The sequence below is a fragment of the Schistosoma mansoni genome, chromosome 2 (genome assembly GCF_000237925.1).
Source record: "Schistosoma mansoni strain Puerto Rico chromosome 2, complete genome".
Taxonomy (NCBI): Eukaryota; Metazoa; Platyhelminthes; class Trematoda; order Strigeidida; family Schistosomatidae; genus Schistosoma; species Schistosoma mansoni.
In genome coordinates this window covers 3,903,116-3,922,957 of record NC_031496.1, presented here as the reverse complement: position 1 = coordinate 3,922,957, position 19,842 = coordinate 3,903,116, and the positions used below count along the sequence as shown (strand labels likewise).

Genomic DNA, 19,842 nt, shown 5'->3' with positions numbered 1-19,842 from the left:
CTTATGCCTGTTACTCCCAATGGAGCATAGGCCGCCGACCAGCATTCTCCAACCCATTCTATCCTAGGCCTTCCTTTCTAGTTCTATCCAGTTTTTCTTCATTCTTCTCATGTCTGTCTCAATTTCTCGGCGTAATGTGTTCTTTGGTCTTCCTCTTCTCCTTTGGCCTTCAGGATTCCATGTGAGGGCTTGTCTTGTGACGCAGTTGGGTATTATTAAGAAATGCTACATATGAAACAAAATCATCTTCAGATCTCTTAACAGTTTTAAGAGAATTATATCACAAATTAACAAAAGAAGTTTGATTAGCCTTTGTACAATAGAGAATTAAGTGAGAAATAGTAGGGTTTTTGGGTTAGATAAGGTTCGAATATTTTTAATATTCAGCTGCTCCTGGTTTATGAAGTAAAATTTCCACCTTCAAAGAGTCATCATGATGAGAAAACTCCACCTGGAAAATGTCTTCATACCTTTTGAACCATGATTCAACTGAGACAACACCAGCATCAGGATCAAAATGAAACTCCGTCATTGAATTGATCAGGGATTTGGGGGCTGAGCCCCTTAATTCGGACACCTGTACTGAATTTTCTTGAATTGACAACTTTTGTGCCATCATTTCGATCATTTTCAAATATTATGCTTGATTCTCTTTTTGCTGCTGCTGCTGCTGCAAAATAGATTTAAGCTGATCTGCTGAAATTGACATTCTGATAGAAATATATTGTTATATCTAGAGCTTGATTCTTGCTATGCCGCGTACTACTAGACTACTCGAACGATCGAACAAGCAACGTCGCAAGAGAGAAGACAGAAGGCTTGTAAGTAGGAATTTTATTCTCCAAAACAGTGTCAAAATATAGTACAGAAATCTCATGTATTTATAGTTTTTGACTGAGAGTAAATCATCATTTCGGACAACCAATAGGCACATAGGGGTCATTCTTATCCATCCAATGGGGAAGCTACACGTCGACATTCTAGAATATTCCCCTAGCAGTGATTGGGTGGAATGTCTTCGGCTCTTTCTGGGCTTCTTGAGGCTTCCTAGAGTTTACCAACGAGCCGTCCTTACATATATTCTGAAAAGAACTATCAGTTGGCCAATTAATTGATCATCTTGAATAGATAAAGCTTAATTAATATCGAAGCTGATTAATTATTATTCAACAATTTACCGTTATTTTCTACTCCATTAAAGGAATGTAGTTCCTTTCGACGTTTACTTATGTCCTATTGGTGTCCTAGATCCATAAATGGAGCTCAAATGTTACTTGAAGAATCAAAATCTTCCTATTGCTTCTCTACTGGAATTGAAAAGTTAGTATTAATTCTTCAAAATGTTGTACTACAGTTTTATTTGAATGGTGTAAATAAAATGTGCCATTGTATTTGTTGTATAATTCTAAAGAAATTTACTACTTCATAAGGAGGTCGTTCATCAATGAAAGTTTTGCTGTCAGTGTTATCATACTTGTACTTATTACACACATCATATACGATATCGAGAAGAGATTCGTCAATCAGTCAGCTACAACGTAGGATCAGGCACATTTATGCATCGGCCCAAGTTGCCATACCTCACCAACACAACAAGATGAATACATTTTTTATTTTAATAGTTGGAGTCATGAGTCAACTAAAGCTAGACCATCATGGAAAACCTGGAAGCACTGAACAGCCGTTTTGTCTTAGTATAGAACACCTCAGCAGTGTGCATCCACGGACCTATCGGTCTCGCGCGCGATCGCTTAACCTTCAGACCACTGAGCCGGCATCCAATGGTGTTAATATCTAAATTCAACCAATCCACATTATTAATTGTTTGGTTTTAAAATCCTTTTTGCAGATCAAGAAGCATAGAATCCAGTAAAATAAGATTTATTAATAAGTAAAAATTGTTAAGGTTATTTGTGTCTTCTTGATAAGTATAGAAAAGATGGAAGGAGATATTGACAAGTTGATAAGCTAATGAGAGCTAAAACCTTAGCGAATCTATCAGTTTCGTTACTATTCATCTCACTATATAGTCTCTGCCAGGGAAGTCCTACTCACTGCCTTCTCGTGGCGGGGATATTGTTTACAAAATTGAGAGGACGGAAAGCGAATGTCCGGCGCTTTAACCGGGTTGGTGGATGTGGAGTGTCCACCATCTTCGTCGAATCTCAATGAATCTTAATCGTTTTTTTATGACAAAATAGAAGTTTAAAAGCATTTTATTCTTTAATAATCAAATATGGCTGTACATTTATATTAAAAACAGCTTGGACAATCTACTCAATGGAGGTTTGAGAACCGGTGAAATTACAGAAATAATCGGTAAATCTGCTACTGGAAAAACTCAAGTAAATACTGATTGTATGTTTGTACTTATCTTTTTAGAATACAAATAATTTCATTAGTTAAAATCATGAGTCAATTGAAGCTAGACCATCATAGAAAACGTGGAAGCACTGGACGGCCGTTTCGTCCTATTGTGGGACTCCTCAGCATGATGATCTAGCTTCAATTGACTCATGATCTCAACTATTGAAATTATTATAATATCCACAAAACCCCTTCTGATATTAAATACATATGACTCTGAATAGTGAATTTTATTAAAATAAAATTGGAACGTATTGACTATTAAATTTCAATCTAGTAAAATTTAAGTCAATAAAATCGTGTAGATGACTTTTGCAGGCAAATTGTTACTGGACAACTAGTCCCCCAAATGCCGTGGTACGGCTGAGGGTGGGGAGAATCAGCTCCCCCTCTCGATATGCTCTCATATAGCAACGTGTATACAGCCACTACCACGAAAGTCCTACTCAATGCCTTGTCGCGGCATTACTGTTGTCTACGAAATTGAGAGGTCGAAAAGCGATTGTTTGGTGCTTCAACCGGGTTGGTGGACACAGAGAGTCTATCTAGGGGAGTTGGAAAACCTTGATTCCAAACCAATGGTGCACATGGTCTCCGGTATCCTGAGGGAACAAATGGAGTATGAACCAGTTATTGGTTATCGGTTACCATGTGACTGCACCTCCTAACATTGTTCCGCTGACTTGGGGATCAGACTTTTAGGTCGAAGGGTCAGGATGTGGCCCCACAAGAAAACCGTCTGCTTCGGTCTGGGCACCCGGACGTTATCCAAGTCCTCACACAAATAGATTTATGTGGCGCATATCTATTTGGTGCTTCCTTGTACCAACATTCATGTGTGTAAATAATAAAATTATACAATTATACTGTATAGTGGTCTCAAACTGTTTATCTTATCATTATTTTCATCTGTTTTATTTCAGTTCTGCCTTTCTGTATGTGCTTCTGTACTTCGAAATTATAAAACCGTCTCCATTGTCTATCTGGATACAAAGGGTGATTTTATTGCAGATAGATTACGAGAATATCTTAAAAAGCAAAATTTCAAACATTCTAATGTACCGACGAATGTAGCAACAAAAGATGAATATGAAACTTTCATCACTCGAAACAACGTGAGTTTTTGTGAAGCTAGTTTTAAAACAATTAGTCCTATGAATAATTTAGATAAAGCAATGGGAAGATAAAGTTTATCATTACTACTTAGGACTCAAAATGATGTGTCTTTATATCTGGTGCATAGTTGACAGTACAGTCTTAAGTGACATGCATGAAGATGCGAACCCCCCCCTGTTGTATTGTATTTAGAATACGTATATTTAAGACACTCTTATACTGAACAGAAGGAAACTGTTGTGATGTACAGTGTCCAAAACCTGATACTGTTTCACGGTGTGCTACGTACTATCCCCCCCAACGACAACTGACTACTTGAGCGAGAACTCAAGAGTGAGCAAGAAAGTGTATTGGGCTACCAAATAAAATGCACAAATGCTCATATATATATATATATATATATATATATATATATATATATATATACTACTCTAATCCTCAGAAAATTGATCCGTTTCTTAGCCAGTCAAATTCACTTATCCTTCAGGTCACTTCTAATTACCGTCGATTGACCCTCTCATTAGGCTGCTTCTGATTGGCTCTCCATACCAGGTCCTAAATTAGAAAAGCACTTGCACAGAACAACGCACAAACGATAAACAATAGTATTATATTTTTCTATATCATAAAAATCTGGTGATAATTCTCCAGTATACTACAATGGCTATTTACCCTTCAAATAAAAGTGAATAAGAAGTTAATTCTTTGTGTAATATTCTAGGGGTAAACAAGTACCCAGCTAAATTTATAAGCAAACACTTAATCACAAAATTAAAGCTAAAATATGTCCGGACAGTGAACAAAAAGTTTCTGTTCATATGCTTATCATTGAGAGGTGATACTTTCAGCGAGATGTTATCATTGATATTAGGTAAAATCATTCAAAAAATGTTGAACCCAAACGGGTTAAAATCCAGAGCTTTATGCACAGAAACAATACATTCACCTTCACTTACCATGGTTAAGATCAATATTCACTTGAATCATATATCAACCTCACTAAAGTAATGTACATATATTTTTCATCTTTATATTATCACAAATCAAGTTTATCTTAACCAGCCCTGGTGCGGCCGAGGGTGGGGTGAGTCAGCTCTCCCTCTCAAAATACCCTCACATGGCCACGCGTATACAGCCACTGCCACAGAAGTCCTTCTCGTGGTAGGGGTATTGTTTACGAAATTGAGAGAACGAAAAGCAAATGTCTGGCGCTTTAACCGGGTTTGTGGATACGGAGGATCCACCTCGGGGAGTTGGAAAACCCTGATTCCAAACTAACGGTGTCTGGTTCTCCTGTGAAGTGGAGTTGAGCTGTTTTGCTCGGATTATAAAGTTTAAGCCTGGATGGTGTCTGACTCTCTTGCAAGTGGGATTAAGCTGTACTGTTTAGGTTGTCATGTGAAAGTTTGGAGGATCTCTGGTTCTCCTGAAAACCAATGCAAAACTACCTTTGCCGACAAGGGTATATTATATAATAACTGGCTATCATGGGACTACATCTCCTAACGTTGCTCTATTGCCTTGTGGATCAGACCTTTTGGTCGATGACTCCCGGTATGGCCCTCTAAGAAAACCACCTGCTTCGGTTTAGGCATCCGGACAATATCACAGCCTACTCGCAAACCAGATGACTTGTTTACCGCATATGTATTCAATGCCCCTTTGTACCAATATTTACATGTATACGTAAAAATAATATCTTAACCGAATTCATCATTATTATTATTTAAGAATTTAATTAGCACCCATTGTACTTTACTATCACTTAATGAGTTCATACATCCATTTAATAATAACATTATATTTAAATTATAATTACAATACTATTTCCTCTTTTCATTTTATTTAACAATATCGAATGACCTATAAATTGATCCAAGTTATATACTAATTATACTGTAATGTTTAAAAGGTTTATTTAGCTATAAATGTATAAAACCTAATGTGTTTATAACTTTATGAACTTGTACTACCTATCAATATATGATATGATGATGCTGCCAGTTAGAGTACAGTGAATTCATCGACCGAACCGATGACACATAAAACCCGTACGAGCAGTCTTTACCGGTCCTGCTAACCCTGGCTGTTAAGTTGAGAAATAGATTCCAACAGTTACTATTCATTATACTCATTTGGATATAACATGATGAAAATTTATTGAAAAGAATACAATTATGAAAAGTCCCATATATAATTCACTTGGTGTTGTTGTTTAAGACTGCAAATGATCAGACTCTTGTTGGCATATGTGCATCCTGTGTGGACTGCCTCGATATTTCCTGAAGTCATAAGCTTTATAAGCAAAGATAGGTAGTGGCTAGCAGTGGAATCCAGTTTGACGCACGTTTCGTTTTATTTGGGGCTCGTCAGCTGGATGTACATGCACCAAGTGAATTTAAACTTCACTCCATTGCACAAGCAGGTGGCTATCAGTACTTAGTAGCTAAGTGAATAACGCGATGGCGTGTGAAGCGAACGGCACAGCGTTGGAGTCCCAGAATGAACATCAACTCTGAGATGCAGGTACATCCAGCTGACGAGTCCCAAATAGGACGAAACGCGCGTCAAACTGGATTCCACTGCTTGCCACTATCCACCCCCATATATAATGTTGAAAAATTTTCTGAAGATAATTAATGTATATTTGATGATATTTATTCGAATATCCCCATCTATTGAAATATTAGTATTCATCTAGACGATTTCCGTATAGTTATGAAAATATGTTCTCTATTCTACTGACTTATATTTTCAGATAGAATTCGAATGTTGTCTGCTCCTCAGTATACTTAGTGAGAACAAGCGACGGCTTGTAACACATTTTTCAACCACTACATTCTATAGATGTTCACAGTCTCACAAAGAATCAACTAATATTCTACACCTAAGCTTCAGATTACTTGACTGGTGGTTTAATGAATGGCCACATTTGCGTGCTGTTCTATGGCTTCAGCGACACAGCATATATTTATTTGCTTAAACACATAAATATTGGTACACAGGGGCACCAGATACGTATACGCCACACAAATCTCATTTGATGTGTATAAAGACTGTGATACTGCCCAGGTGCCCAAACTGAAGCAGATGGTTTTCTTAGAGGGCCACATCCGGAGCCTTTGACCTGAAGATCTAATCCACAAGGCAGTGGAGCATCGTAAGGAGGTGCAGTCCCAATGGTAGCAGATGACCAATAAGTGGTTCATACACCATTTGTCCCTTCAGGATACCGGAGACCATGTGCACCATTGGTTTGGAATCAAGGTTTTCCAACTCCCCTAGATGGACTTTCTGTGTCCACCAACCCGGTTAGAGCGCTGGACATTCGCTTTTCGCCCTCTCACTTTCGTGAATGACACCCTCACCATGAGAAGGCAGTGATTAGGATTTGTGTGGCAGAGGCTATATACGCGTGGCCATGTGAGATCATTTAAAGAGGGAGAGAGAACTCTTCCGCACTCTCGGATATACCAGGGCATTTGGGGGCACAGCATATATCCATGTTAAGGAATTATTTTGTGATTTCTTATTTCATTCGTGTTTAAGATGTGTTAGGACAATTCAGCTCACTCGTATATTCTGATCTTTCAGAAGAATGAATTATTGTTTGTAAGTTTATAGACAACTTGAAAAGCTTTTTAAATCACATCGTATTCTTCACGTCAAATATTTCGGAAATGATTTCTTTCACTACATTCCTTCACATAACAATAGTAATAATAATAATAATGTAATGAGGATGCATAAATCATTTGAACAATTACTATTGTTCATCCTTCAAAGTATAATATTCGTATATAGGTCACATTCATATATGATAGAATGATTAACATAATGGTAATCTAATCTATGGATCAATCAATTTATTGCATTCTTTAGTGTTCTGTTCATATTGTCTACAATTTTGACCTAAATTTTTTTTAAACTCATTAAAATGAACATTTTTTGAAAAAAAAAAAGTTATACAACTTAATGACAACTTGAACCGATGTATATATGTACCTGGTCCTACGTTGTAGCTGACTGATACAACTGAATTATCTAAACAAATGTTTAAATAGAATGAAAAGTAAATATCATAATATGAAAGAGAATGTTATCATATATGTAACCCGTCATTAAAAAAAGACCACAAATGCCATGGTACGGCCGAGAGTTGGGAGTGCCTGCACTCTCTCTTTCGAAATGCTTTCACACGGCCACGCGTATACAGCCTCCGCAAGGGAAGTCCTTCTTACTGCCTTGTCATAAGTCAAGTTTATCTCAACCAGCCCTGGTACGGCCGAGAGTGGGGAGAGTCCTCTCTCTCTCGCTCGAAATGCTCTCACACGGCCACTTGTATACAGCCTCTTAAAGGGGAGTCTTACTCACTGCCTTCTCGTGATGAGGGTGTTGTTAACGAAATTGAGAGAACATGAATCGAATGTCCGGCGCTTTAACCGGGTTGGTGGACACGGAAAGTCCACCTCGGAGAGTTTGAAAACCCTGATTCCAAACCAATGGTGCACATGGTCTCCAGAATCCTGAGGGAACAAATGGCGTATGAACCACTTATTGGTCATCGGTTACTATGGGACTGCATCTGTTGATGTTGTTTCACTGTCTTGTGGATCAAATCTTAAGTCAAAGGCTCCAGTTGTAGCCTCTTAAAAAATCACCTGTTTCAGTTTGGGCACCCGGACAGTATCACAGCCCTCACAAAATTGTGTAGCGCTTATGTATCTGGTGCCTGCTTGTACCAATATTTATATGTTCAAATAAAATAAATTATGTAAATAATTGAACTATGTTTGCCATTTAATTAATTGTATATCTATATATTTGAGATCTTGAGTCAATTGATGCTAGACCAGCCTCGAACGATTGAATTGCTTTCTTAAAAAGGAATCCCAAGTTTGTGAATTCTGATTGATATTTAAGTACTTAGTTGTTATTTTTATCTAATTAGTCAGCAATATCTTAAGCGTTAATGAATGAACATTACACTTCTACGACAGCATTGATGATTTTGATTCAATTGAGAAGCAAGATACAAGTTTAGATTGAAGAATCCTTTGGAATGTGTGTGTTTGTTGTGTATTTGAGACCTGCAAGTAAAAGCAGTGTCGGAAACTGACAGTCAAGTGAAGATTTTAGCATTTCAGTACAACAAACAAGTAACAGTAATCGTTTGCTACAATTGTTCCTCAATATCCCTATATTTCTAACAAAAACTGACTTTAAGCTTAGAGACATTGTTTGACCTGACGATCTTTAACATCATCTCAACTTTGAATGAAAATTAATCACAGTTAAAAGATAATCAGTAAAATTTCTATGTATTTGTTGGGAGATATATATGTCTGCGCCTTATCGAACGTGAAAAACGTAGAACAGCGAAAGTGTCAATAATACATACTACTAAGAACTGAGCAGGATTTTTATCTCGATATTCCCCTATCACTTACGATACACTATGGGAATGTACGTCATTCAAAATTGTTCGAAAGAAGTACATCAATTGACTGAAGACATATTAATCGGATACTACTAATTAGGTCATAGCATGTGGCAATCATTCCTGTCAATCGGCTACCTATGATACATATCAGTTCTGTTTGTTTTCTTTATTTTGATCGTCTGTCGTACTTATTCTTCTAGAGAAAGTTATTTCATTGATTGGGTTCTCGGATCTTTTCTCTTAGCTGGAGATTTGCTCATCGTTTTGGATTCCTCAGATAACATCATCCAATTTGTTAGATATTTCAGTCATATTTTGAGTGATAACTGATGAAAAATTACTCATTTGTATATCGGACATTGACCGGAGTCAGACAAGGCTGTCTACTCCCCCCCTTCCTCTTTCTTCTGGTGATTGACTGGATTATGAGAACCTTGACATCCGAGGGGATGCACGGAATACAATGGACATCTCAGAATCAATTAGATGATTTGGACTTCGCAGATGACGTAGCCCTCCTATCTCATACACACGAACAAATACAGACGAAGACAACTAATGTAGCAGTAGCCTCTGCATGAATAGGCCTCAACATACACAAAGGAAAAAGCAGGATCCTCAAATACAACACAGAGAACACCAACCCAGTCACACTTGATAGAGAAACTCTGGAAGAGGTGGAAACATTCACGTACCTGGGAAGCATCATTGATGAACAAGGAGCATCTGATGCAGATGTGAAGGCGAGTGTTAGCAAAGCAAGGACCGCCTTTCTACAATAGAAGAACATATGGAACTCAAATCAACTGTCAATTAACTTCAAAGTGAGAATCTTCAATACGAACGTCAAGACAGTTCTACTGTACAGAGCTGAAACGTGGAGACCTACTACATACATCGTCAAGAAGGTACAAGTATTTATAAACAGTTGTCTACGCAAAATACTCAACATTCACTGAACGGATACCATCAGCAACAACGTTGTATGGGAGAGGACAAACCAGATTCCATTTGAAGAGGAAATTAGGAAAAGACGTTGGAAGTGGATAGGACATGGATTGAGGAAATCACCAAACTGCATCACGAGGCAGGCACTAACTTGGAATCCAGAAGGTAAACGGAGAAGAGGAAAGCCAGAGAACACATTACGCCAGGAAATAGAAGCAAATATGAAAAGGATGAATAACAACTGGAAGGAACTGGAAAGGATTGCCGAGGACAGGGTTGGATGGAGAATGCTGGTTTGCAGCCTATGCTCCTCCATGAGGGGTAACAGACCTAAGTAAGTAAGTAATATTGGACATTCCAGTGTGAATTTATTTATTCATAATTTGCTTCATCTCCAATCCTCATGCGCAAAATGTTTCTCGCAAATAACTAGACTTGAAGTGTCTTTCCAATAATATGTTACATCAACCATAATATTTGATTATACTTGTTCATGTTGGTCTTTAGTCCCTTTTCTTTTCTATCCATTTATTCTTATGCTAATGTTTAATCTCAATTCGGTTTAGGATGACAAACAATATCTCACTAGGATTCGCTGTTGTTTAGTACCAACATTTGGCCATCTCATTGATTCACTAATAACAATACGAATGCACATTGATAAAGCACAACGTCATCTCCACAACATATCCTCTCCTACTGAAGAATTTTTCTCAAATTGTAAACTTATTATTATAGATAGTTTAACGATACCATTTTTAACATGCATGTCCGCTTTACCACAATTGGGTAAGTTATTTCTTTGTAGATGCATATGTATGTAGTGTTATCATTTGGAGAATTTAAGAGATGAATTGTAATACTATTTCCAAAGTATGTATTATTCAATGCGATTTTCATTCCTATCTAGTCTAGTAGTCCTTTAATCGAAATACTATGATAGATTTCCATCATTCATTCTCCTCAGTGTTGTTAATTACTCTACAATTGAAGCTAGACCACCACAGAAAACCTGGAAGCACTGGACAGCCGTTTCGTCCTATTATGGGACTCTTCACAGCCAAATATGGCTGTGAATAGGGGAGATATTAAATAATAGACAGGTCATAATTCATGAATGGTAAATCATATAACAATAGCTTATAATTCAGAATAAAGCTTATAATAAGGGGGGCACGAATATGTATAGTTTAGTTATTTAGCGATAATACGATAAAAAATATATGCACAGTATTGGTTCATAAATAGATCGCAAAGTTACCATTCATTATCCTTATCGGGGCATAACAATAATTCAGTTTCAGTTTGGAAAGGACAGGAGGCTTGATTGCTTGTGTTAGTCCTGGTAAAGATGGTCTCTCAGTTGATCCAACTTTCTTTTAAAAGAGTCGACGGATGTAGCCTCAACCACGTGCTGAGGTAATGAATTCCACTCGTTGATTATTCGATGGGAAAGTCGATAGTCAGCTGACAAGTAATTCGTTCTGGGCTTGTGAACATTTTTGGAGTGTCCTCGTAAATTTTCTGTTTCAGAAGACTAGAAAAATGAGGCAGATCAGGTGCAAATTTATCATTAAGCAATTTGAAATCTAATCAAGTCGCCTCTGATTTTTCGATATGACAGCGGGAATAGGTTTAGCTTGGTCAGTCTAGTACCATACGGGAGCTTCACTATTCCGGGAATCAGCTTAGTTGCTGTTCTCTGAACCCTTTCCAAGAGTTCACTGTCTTTTTTTAGACAGGGGCTAGCTGCTTGTATGTAGTACTGAAGTTTAGGACACACGAACAATCTATACAAAGTCAGAAACGTTTTAGCGTCGAGATGACTAAAAGCCCTACGTATGGACCATAAAGTTTTAAAGCCTTTGGCGGCTATTGCACGGCAGTGTGCGGTAGTCTTTAAGTCTTGACTAACGATAACTCCTAAGTCATTATGTGTCTGGACAATAGTTAGATCAGTGTTATTCATCGTGTATGTATCTGTACCTTGATGACTAATATGCATCATAATACACTTGGAAGTATTTATCGGCAATCGCCAGGTTTTGGACCATCCAGATAATTTTTCCAGGTCGTTTTGGAGTTCTAAGCTATCACCCTTACTTTGTATCGCTCTCTATATCTTAACATCGTCAGCATATAGCAAGACTGATGACGATAGTAGATGATGGAGGTCATTTACATACAAGAGGAATAACACTGACCCTAAAACTGTACCCTGGGAAACTCCAGTAGGCACAGTTTCCCAGCTAGACAACATAGAGTTCACCCGTATGTTTTAAATAATGTTTAATCTTATAAAGAAAATGAATCCCGTTAATGTAATTGATTTTCTTCTTCTTCTTCTTTTCATTATTACATCATAGCTATATCACAACTTGCACTTATCATATCTGAACTTCAACGTATATCTACATTAAATCATTGTGCTATATTAGTAACTAATCATGCTAAATCACAATTTACATCGCATACATCATTATTACCTATTTCAATTGGTTGCCTTGGTATTAATTGGTCATCAATATCAAATTATCGTATTTTATTTGAATTATCAATAAAAAAGACAAATATTATATTATGTAAATTAATCAATAATTTAAAAAAAATTAATAAACAAATCAATAATTGTAAGAAACATAAATATATTACTGAAACATTTTGGGAATTTTCGATATAAGTAGTATATTATATATGAGATATATGTATGTATATATATATATAAACAAGTATTGAATTCTGTATCTAAGACAAGGTCTATTTATCATAATACTAAGGTGGGTTTTGTTTTTGTTTTCTGTTTATTGTGTTGACAGTTTTGATCTTTACTTTTATTATTGATAATGATGATGATCCCTTTTCAAAATTAGTATCCTGGGACCATTGAGTAAGTAATAAAGTTGTTAAGAAACGGGTATTAGGTAAGGATGGTGAATCAATTGATGAAGTAGTGAAACTTTATCAGTTCACATAATCGCGACATGTGTTACGTATGCTCAACTACCAACTTCTTTGACGAGCGATGTTATATGGTGTAGGAATATGTTGAAAGAAATCTACAGTCGGTCAGGCCAAATCCACGAAGTCACTGACAAATGGGCTGAGTCATGTTGGTAGGTGTATACTACCTGGTTGGGATTCGCGAGATGATAGCAACCGATAGTTAGAGATCTTGAATGACATAACTCAAAATTGTTTGTAATGGTGAAGCTGCATCCACTTTTTGTGTTCTCCCAAATTCTAATCTTCTTAGTTCTTCATGTCTCTATCCTTTTTCTTTTTCCAAATTTATTTCACTGCATTATACTCCTTGAATAACATCTTGAGACCTTAATCTTTCGGATTACTGCTTATACTCTTACTACTTCTATCACTATTGGATTTGAATCGACAACTGCATCTCTGTGTTAATGTGGTATGGCAACTTGAACTAATGTACGTACAAAAGATGTTCTACGTTGTTGCTGACTGACTGACTGGTTTTAGCACTCAATTTTTTCTACAATACAACACCAATAAGCTTTTTGTTTTAATTAGAATACTGAATTTCTCAGAAGATTTGCATTGAGATAGTCCTAACATTTCACTTGGCAAACGTATCCAAGCTTCTTTAAGATAACAATTAAAATTATCAAAGGTAAATTATATGATTTCATACTAACGGAATTCAGATTAAATTATAAGAGATGACACTATTCATTAGTTGTACACATAAAACAAATGAGTTTCTGCTATATGAAAGTAACTGGATGGAATAGATACTATTTTAGATCGAGTCGTTTGCATCTGAGCATTCTATGCTTGTTAACAATGGAATGAAACTGTTTACATCCATATATATTGGTTGGATTCCTAGTGAGGATGATGAGAATTACTCTTACTGCAATAATAGATATAACAAGATTAAACAGACTGATGGGTGATATACAAAACTGGGATAATGACAATTGCACCTGAGAAGTTGTGAAGATGGAACTTTGTAAGATAGAGTTTATATAACACGAAAAAATAGTGAAATTCGTAAACAACAAAAAAGAGTAATTGATAGTAATAAGTGACATTTACTTGGGTTTGTCACTTCACATTGTCAATAAACACAGATTCATAATTGTAGTGCACAAGAAGACGAGTGAGGACTATCGAATGTATTGGAGTACAAAATTACAGACTATCTCACTACAATCTGACAACCATACAAATTTGAGTTGTTCGTTTTGGAAAACAAAATTATACCGAAAAGAAAATTATCCACAAATTGAATGATATTCAACACGTAGTGATTTATCACTTACTCATTAACGTGATGATTTTTAAATAAAAGGATCATATAAACTGAACAGTGGACTATTAGACCAGAATAAATGTTAATGATATTTCAAAATATCGTCAGTCAGATTAGGTTCCACTTGGATGTCATCAGTTACACTCCTAAACATCAAAAGGAAGATTCAAACAATGATTATGTATAAATTAAAACTTACCGAATCCCACTAACCGGTGACTGTTTAGACTCAGTAGTTCAGTGGATAACGTGATGGCGTTTGAAATGTATGGTGTTGGGTGAGAATCCTGGAGTGGACATCAGCTATGTTGTGCAAGTACATCCAGCTGACAAGTCCTAGATGGAACTAGACGTGTATCCTAGATTTCACTGTTAGACACCATCCATGTATTCCTAAAAATGTTTATCATTTAATAGTATTATTGAGACAATCCTTACAGGATGCACATGTCCCAAAATAGACTGATCGATTTCAGTCCTTAAAATCAACGAAAAAATCTTATAATTATCTCTTCCAATCCTAGTCTAATTATTTGACTCAGATTTCTGAATAGCCGTATCTTAACTGAACAGGGTTCCTGTTTTAAACTACTTGCTATACTTCGACTGATTTGGGTTTTTTGTGCGGTGACCAATTAACTCGCCCCCAAATGCCCTGGTACGGCCGAGAGTGGGGAGAGTCTGCTCTCCCTCTCAAAATACTCTCAAACGGCCACGCATATAAAGCCACTGACAGGGAAGTCCTACTCACTACCTTTTCGTGGCATTACTGTTTACGAAATTGTGAGGACGAAAAGCGAATGTCCGGCGCTTTAACCGGGTTGGTGGACACGGAAAGTCCACCTCGGAGAGTTTGAAAACCCTGATTCCAAACCAATGGTGCACATGGTCTCCAGAATCCTGAGGGAACAAATGGTGTATGAATCAATCATTAGTCATCGGTTACCATGTGACTGCATCTCCTTACGATGTTCTACTGTCTTGCGGATCAGACCTTTTGTTATATACTAGCGAAGACATAAGTACGGGTAACTCCCAGGACCTATTATTGGACTATTATTCTATGTATATTCCTTTTGTATAACTATTAAGTAACTAGATTGTGTATATCTATATTCATCTTATTATAAGCTTCATTTTGATCTATAGATTATTATTATACGATTTACTGTTCCTAAATTGTACTCAGTTTCTTGATTGTCTCCCACGCTTACAGCCACATTTGGCTTGATTTTGTACAAATATTATTTTCTATTTTATGGGGTGATGTGGTCTGCCTGTCTGGTATATAAACAGAGTATGCTTGAAATAAATAATTCGCATAGCAGAAGCTGCTATTAGTGTTCTGGACTCAAGTGGACGGGCCAGGCGGATTAAAGACCAATAAGGACGCGAAATTACTCATACTGATTGGACGTCCTTGATTGTCACAGTGTTAAGGTCAGAGAAGTCGTATTCTATTGGCGGATAATTCACGCGAGTTACGTCCTTGTTTAATTTGTAAGGTCATAACAAATTAGCGACGACCTTGATCAAGTCATAACAATTGGCTACAACCTTGATCAAGACATAACAATTGGCGACGGCGTGGTCAAGACAACACCTTTAGGTCAAAGGCTCAGTGTGTGGCCCTCCAAGAAAACCACCTGTTTCGGTTTGGGCACGTAGGTAGTATCATAGCCCTCACACGAATCAAATGAGATTTGTGCGGCGCATACATATATCTTGTGCCCCTATGTACCAATATTTATGTCTTTAAATAAATAAATAAAATAATCAATTATTTCGGAGCATCCCATATTCTGTTAGTTTCTGATTGAACTTTAGCATAATTGAAGGTTAAAATTTGAAGATAATATTGTTACAATATATTGTCAATGAGGATAACGGGTTTTTAGTTGGTACCGAGTATGAATTCCAACTGTAGAATCAATTAACAAGGAAAATATGTTAAGAAGATACAGAGGTGTAAATCAGAAAATTACTATTATTTGTTGTGTAGTGAATAAGAACACGAATGGGGACAATTAAATGTATTTAAGTGCAAATTACAGACTATCTCACTAAAATCTGATAACCATACAGTAAACAGTTGCAAAATAACAATCAATTGACTCAATCTTGACCGTTTTTTTTGTAAATATCAGTCCATCTTCTCTGACTTCATTGTACATGCACTTTCATAGCGATTGCTCTTCGTTCCTGTTCTTTCGTTATCGATCTTCTGCCAAAATACATTCTATGCCTAACCTTCGTCGTATGCTACTTATGTGGATATAAGTTGTTGTGAGTTCGTACGTTGAAGTTACCAATTTTGCTTCGCGTTCGTAAGTCGCGATCGCCAGTTATGTAGTGCCATGCTTCGTTAATAGTTCACCTCGATAACCGTTATAATGCAAGTCTTAACGGTGCAAAAATCAGAAGGCAAAGAGAAGCGACAGCTACAGTTGATTGTCAAATAATGCAGGCCAGAAAGTTATGAGCACATGAGTAAATATCAGCGAGCGAAGTAAAGATGACACGCATTGGAGATGGCCGATAAGCCAACTCGAGAGAGCGAAGCGAATATAATGCGCATTGGAGATGGCGGGGAAGCCAACTCACTTTTAGCAAGCGTTAATCAATATTTATAGTCAGACAAGAATAAATGACAGACATGCGATAAGTAGAATAAGAAGGGTACATACACATATGCTCATATAAAAATGGTCAGCGTTACAAGTGAATAATTGACAAGGTGAAAACATAATGGACAAGCGAATTGGCTTGGCCAGAAGCTAGAATAAAGTATATGAGCTTAACATGTAAACTGATACGACAAAGTAACCCACATCACAGTTGTCTGTAGAATTTCGATCTTACAACATCTATATATATTGTGTTTTTGCAGTAAGTCATTGATTCATCAATGGCAAGTGTTACTCAGTTAGATTTATTCAGAAGCCGACTATTAATCGGTATAAATAACAACTATAAAATATTATTGTGTCGTGACAGTTTTGTTTTATTTTCTCTGTAAATCCTTATATATCGGCATCTAACTGAACGCAAATTATTTTTGGAACCTGTTCGTATCAATTGTGAACCAACTTGATTTTGTTGTACTCAAGTTCTGAAGATTGATGTAAGTCTAGTATACAAAGCTTACAACATTGAACATCATCGTCCCTAAAACAAGTAATGGTTGAGCAGTCTCGAATTCCACATCTCTCAGCCTCTTCATCCATAGACTAGTGTTTCAGCTTAAAGAATCGCTTTAAGGATTTTAGTGCGTGAATAACTGTATAGTAGCCTTATGACAGCCCTTCATGAAATAATATTATAAGATTGATCGAATCGTTATATCGCTTGCTTGGTCTCTAACTATTTCTCCAACACATGAGCTTAATGTACGTTATCTTATTCTTTTAAAAGTGAGAATCGCTAATCGTAGAAACAGTAAATTACTTTTTTATATTCCCTCATGGCGTATCTTAACGCTTCAAGAGATCGAAACGATACTAGCTGCACAATAATAAAGATAGCGTTTACGGTATCCGTGAAATTTGAAAGCACACAGCTAGTGCTAGGTAAATTATTTGCGCCCATAGTTTTGAAAGATGAGTATTGGAGAAAATTTTGTATAGTTCTTCTAACAATGACAACCAGTAACATATTTTTAAAACTATTCATTCGATTGGATGATATAATCACCATCGCCGTAATTGTGTACCCAGTTCTTCATGGAAAGGAAATATAGTCATCATGTACATGCCGTAAACATGATTGAACAAAACATTAACTACTGAATATTATTAAGTAGTTCAATGGTAAACCATAATAAGCTGAACAGACGAGAAATGAAATCTGAATCTTCAAAATAAACTTGACAGTAACCTCACAACTTTTCCTTCATCTGAACCTAGACATCCTTCAACTAGAACCATCTAGACACTGAAATGGTGGGATATGCTTTTTATACAAACCTATCAACGAAGTACTTACATGATTCTTACATTTTTAAGGGCATTTGATCGTTCTCTTTGTCAAACTAAAAGGACCCTGTACATAAATCCTACTAGATGCAGGTGTCTGGTACAGTCTACTTATTTTCGTAGTTCTAGATGGTAAATTACCTGATTCCTCTGCTATTAAGATTAGAGTAGTCCTCCTGTAGAAATCCATTCCTACTGAATGCTGCTCTTGACAACTAGCATCTTATTTAGAGGTCACAATTGTGTGTCGTAAGCAAATACAACTGTTCCAATGAAGGGCAAACGCCAGATTAATCACATGTGAATAGGCAATGATTTTTGAAGGTCCATGGAAGATGTAAGAATGAAGAGAAGAGTCAATATAGCTCGAGACCATCACCTGATGATGGTCAAGACAAAACTGAAACCAATGCGGAATTGGGGCATTAAAACAAACAACACTTCAATAGTTTAATACAGATTTCCTTCGAAATGTTAACAGGCTCAGATAGTCCCCGATAGCTTCCACCAACAAGTTCTAAGCTCAACAAGATCATATCGAAGAAGAAACGAATATCCAGAGTAACTGGATAGGGATTAAAGAAGCAATAATTTCGATGCGCCAGGAGATGTGCTCAAACAAGCAGCAGTATAAAGAGTGGGTCTTTCTAAAAAGCTTAGGCAAGGCAGAAAAAAGGGAAAACCAGAGGAAAGTGGTCAGCAACTACCGAATAAAAGCTGAGAAACCCAAAAGACAATCCAAAACAAACAAGTGAAGAAAAACATTGGGGCTGAAATATGTGGAAGACCTAACAACTACATCAGAAAGAGTTGAAGAAGAGGAAATATGAAAAACTTGTTTACAACTCTGAAACTAGTTGATTGGCTGGTTATTAGTAACCTGTCGTTTGACATTCTCAAATACATGACGATTTTTCATTGCTAAATACTATAAAGTGTACTGGTTTCTTAGAGCTTAATAAATTCTGCCAAATTGTAACCAACTTCTATAATGATGTTATACCATATTAAGTTACATAGATAAACGTCCAGGCCTTGATATCCTTACTATCTGTAAATAATCTAAACGTAAAATCCCCATGTTCTTCTGTAGAATCCTCAATACTTGTTTCAATGATTGATGACGTTCATTAATGATGATAATTCCATTATAAGTTCTCAGTTGACATGATCATTTCAGTTTTACTTCTGCTTGAAGACTGAAACATTGTTTAGTAAATAAACAAAAATGTTAGTTAATTTGGTGGAGAATTTTGTATGTTTTAAATGTGACTTGTTTCAGGGACGGTTAGAACGCTATATTCGCTTCTCTAAGCTAGTTCCGTAACACCCAAGCTAGAACTACTCCGCGACTTGAAGACCAGAGAAAAGGCACAAAATGTGAGGGAAGCACTTTACTACAGGGTTCATTTATGTACAGAAAATTCAGGGATTTTATAGTAATTTAAGAGTCCTTGAGTTTCACCGAAAATTCTAGAATACTGCTAAACATAGTAGCAGTGTGTTAATCAGCCAATCAGGATCTCCACATGTGACTTTTTCATTCTCGTTATTTTAGTAACATAACTTCGTATAACTTCTAATTAATCACTGATTGGTTGAAATGCACCTTGATGACTCACGAGCTTGTCATGTCGCTTGAGAGAAAATTGCAGCGTCATCCCAACACCTCCCTTTTTTTTTCTGAAGATTCGGGGTAGGTATCCAGACTG

At 36.6% G+C, this 19,842-nt stretch overlaps 1 protein-coding gene across 1 annotated transcript; it reads left to right on the top strand.

The window, feature by feature from the left end:
- Positions 1-1,228: 1,228 nt before the first annotated feature.
- Smp_134090 (putative trad-d4) lies at positions 1,229-19,264 on the top strand (the record flags this gene model as incomplete). The annotated part of the gene is made up of 6 exons (XM_018795378.1): positions 1,229-1,320; positions 2,264-2,345; positions 3,291-3,482; positions 10,441-10,663; positions 12,241-12,381; positions 19,224-19,264. 6 exons carry the CDS (start codon positions 1,229-1,231, stop codon positions 19,262-19,264), a joined length of 771 nt encoding a protein of 256 aa, XP_018649696.1.
- Positions 19,265-19,842: the final 578 nt, after the last annotated feature.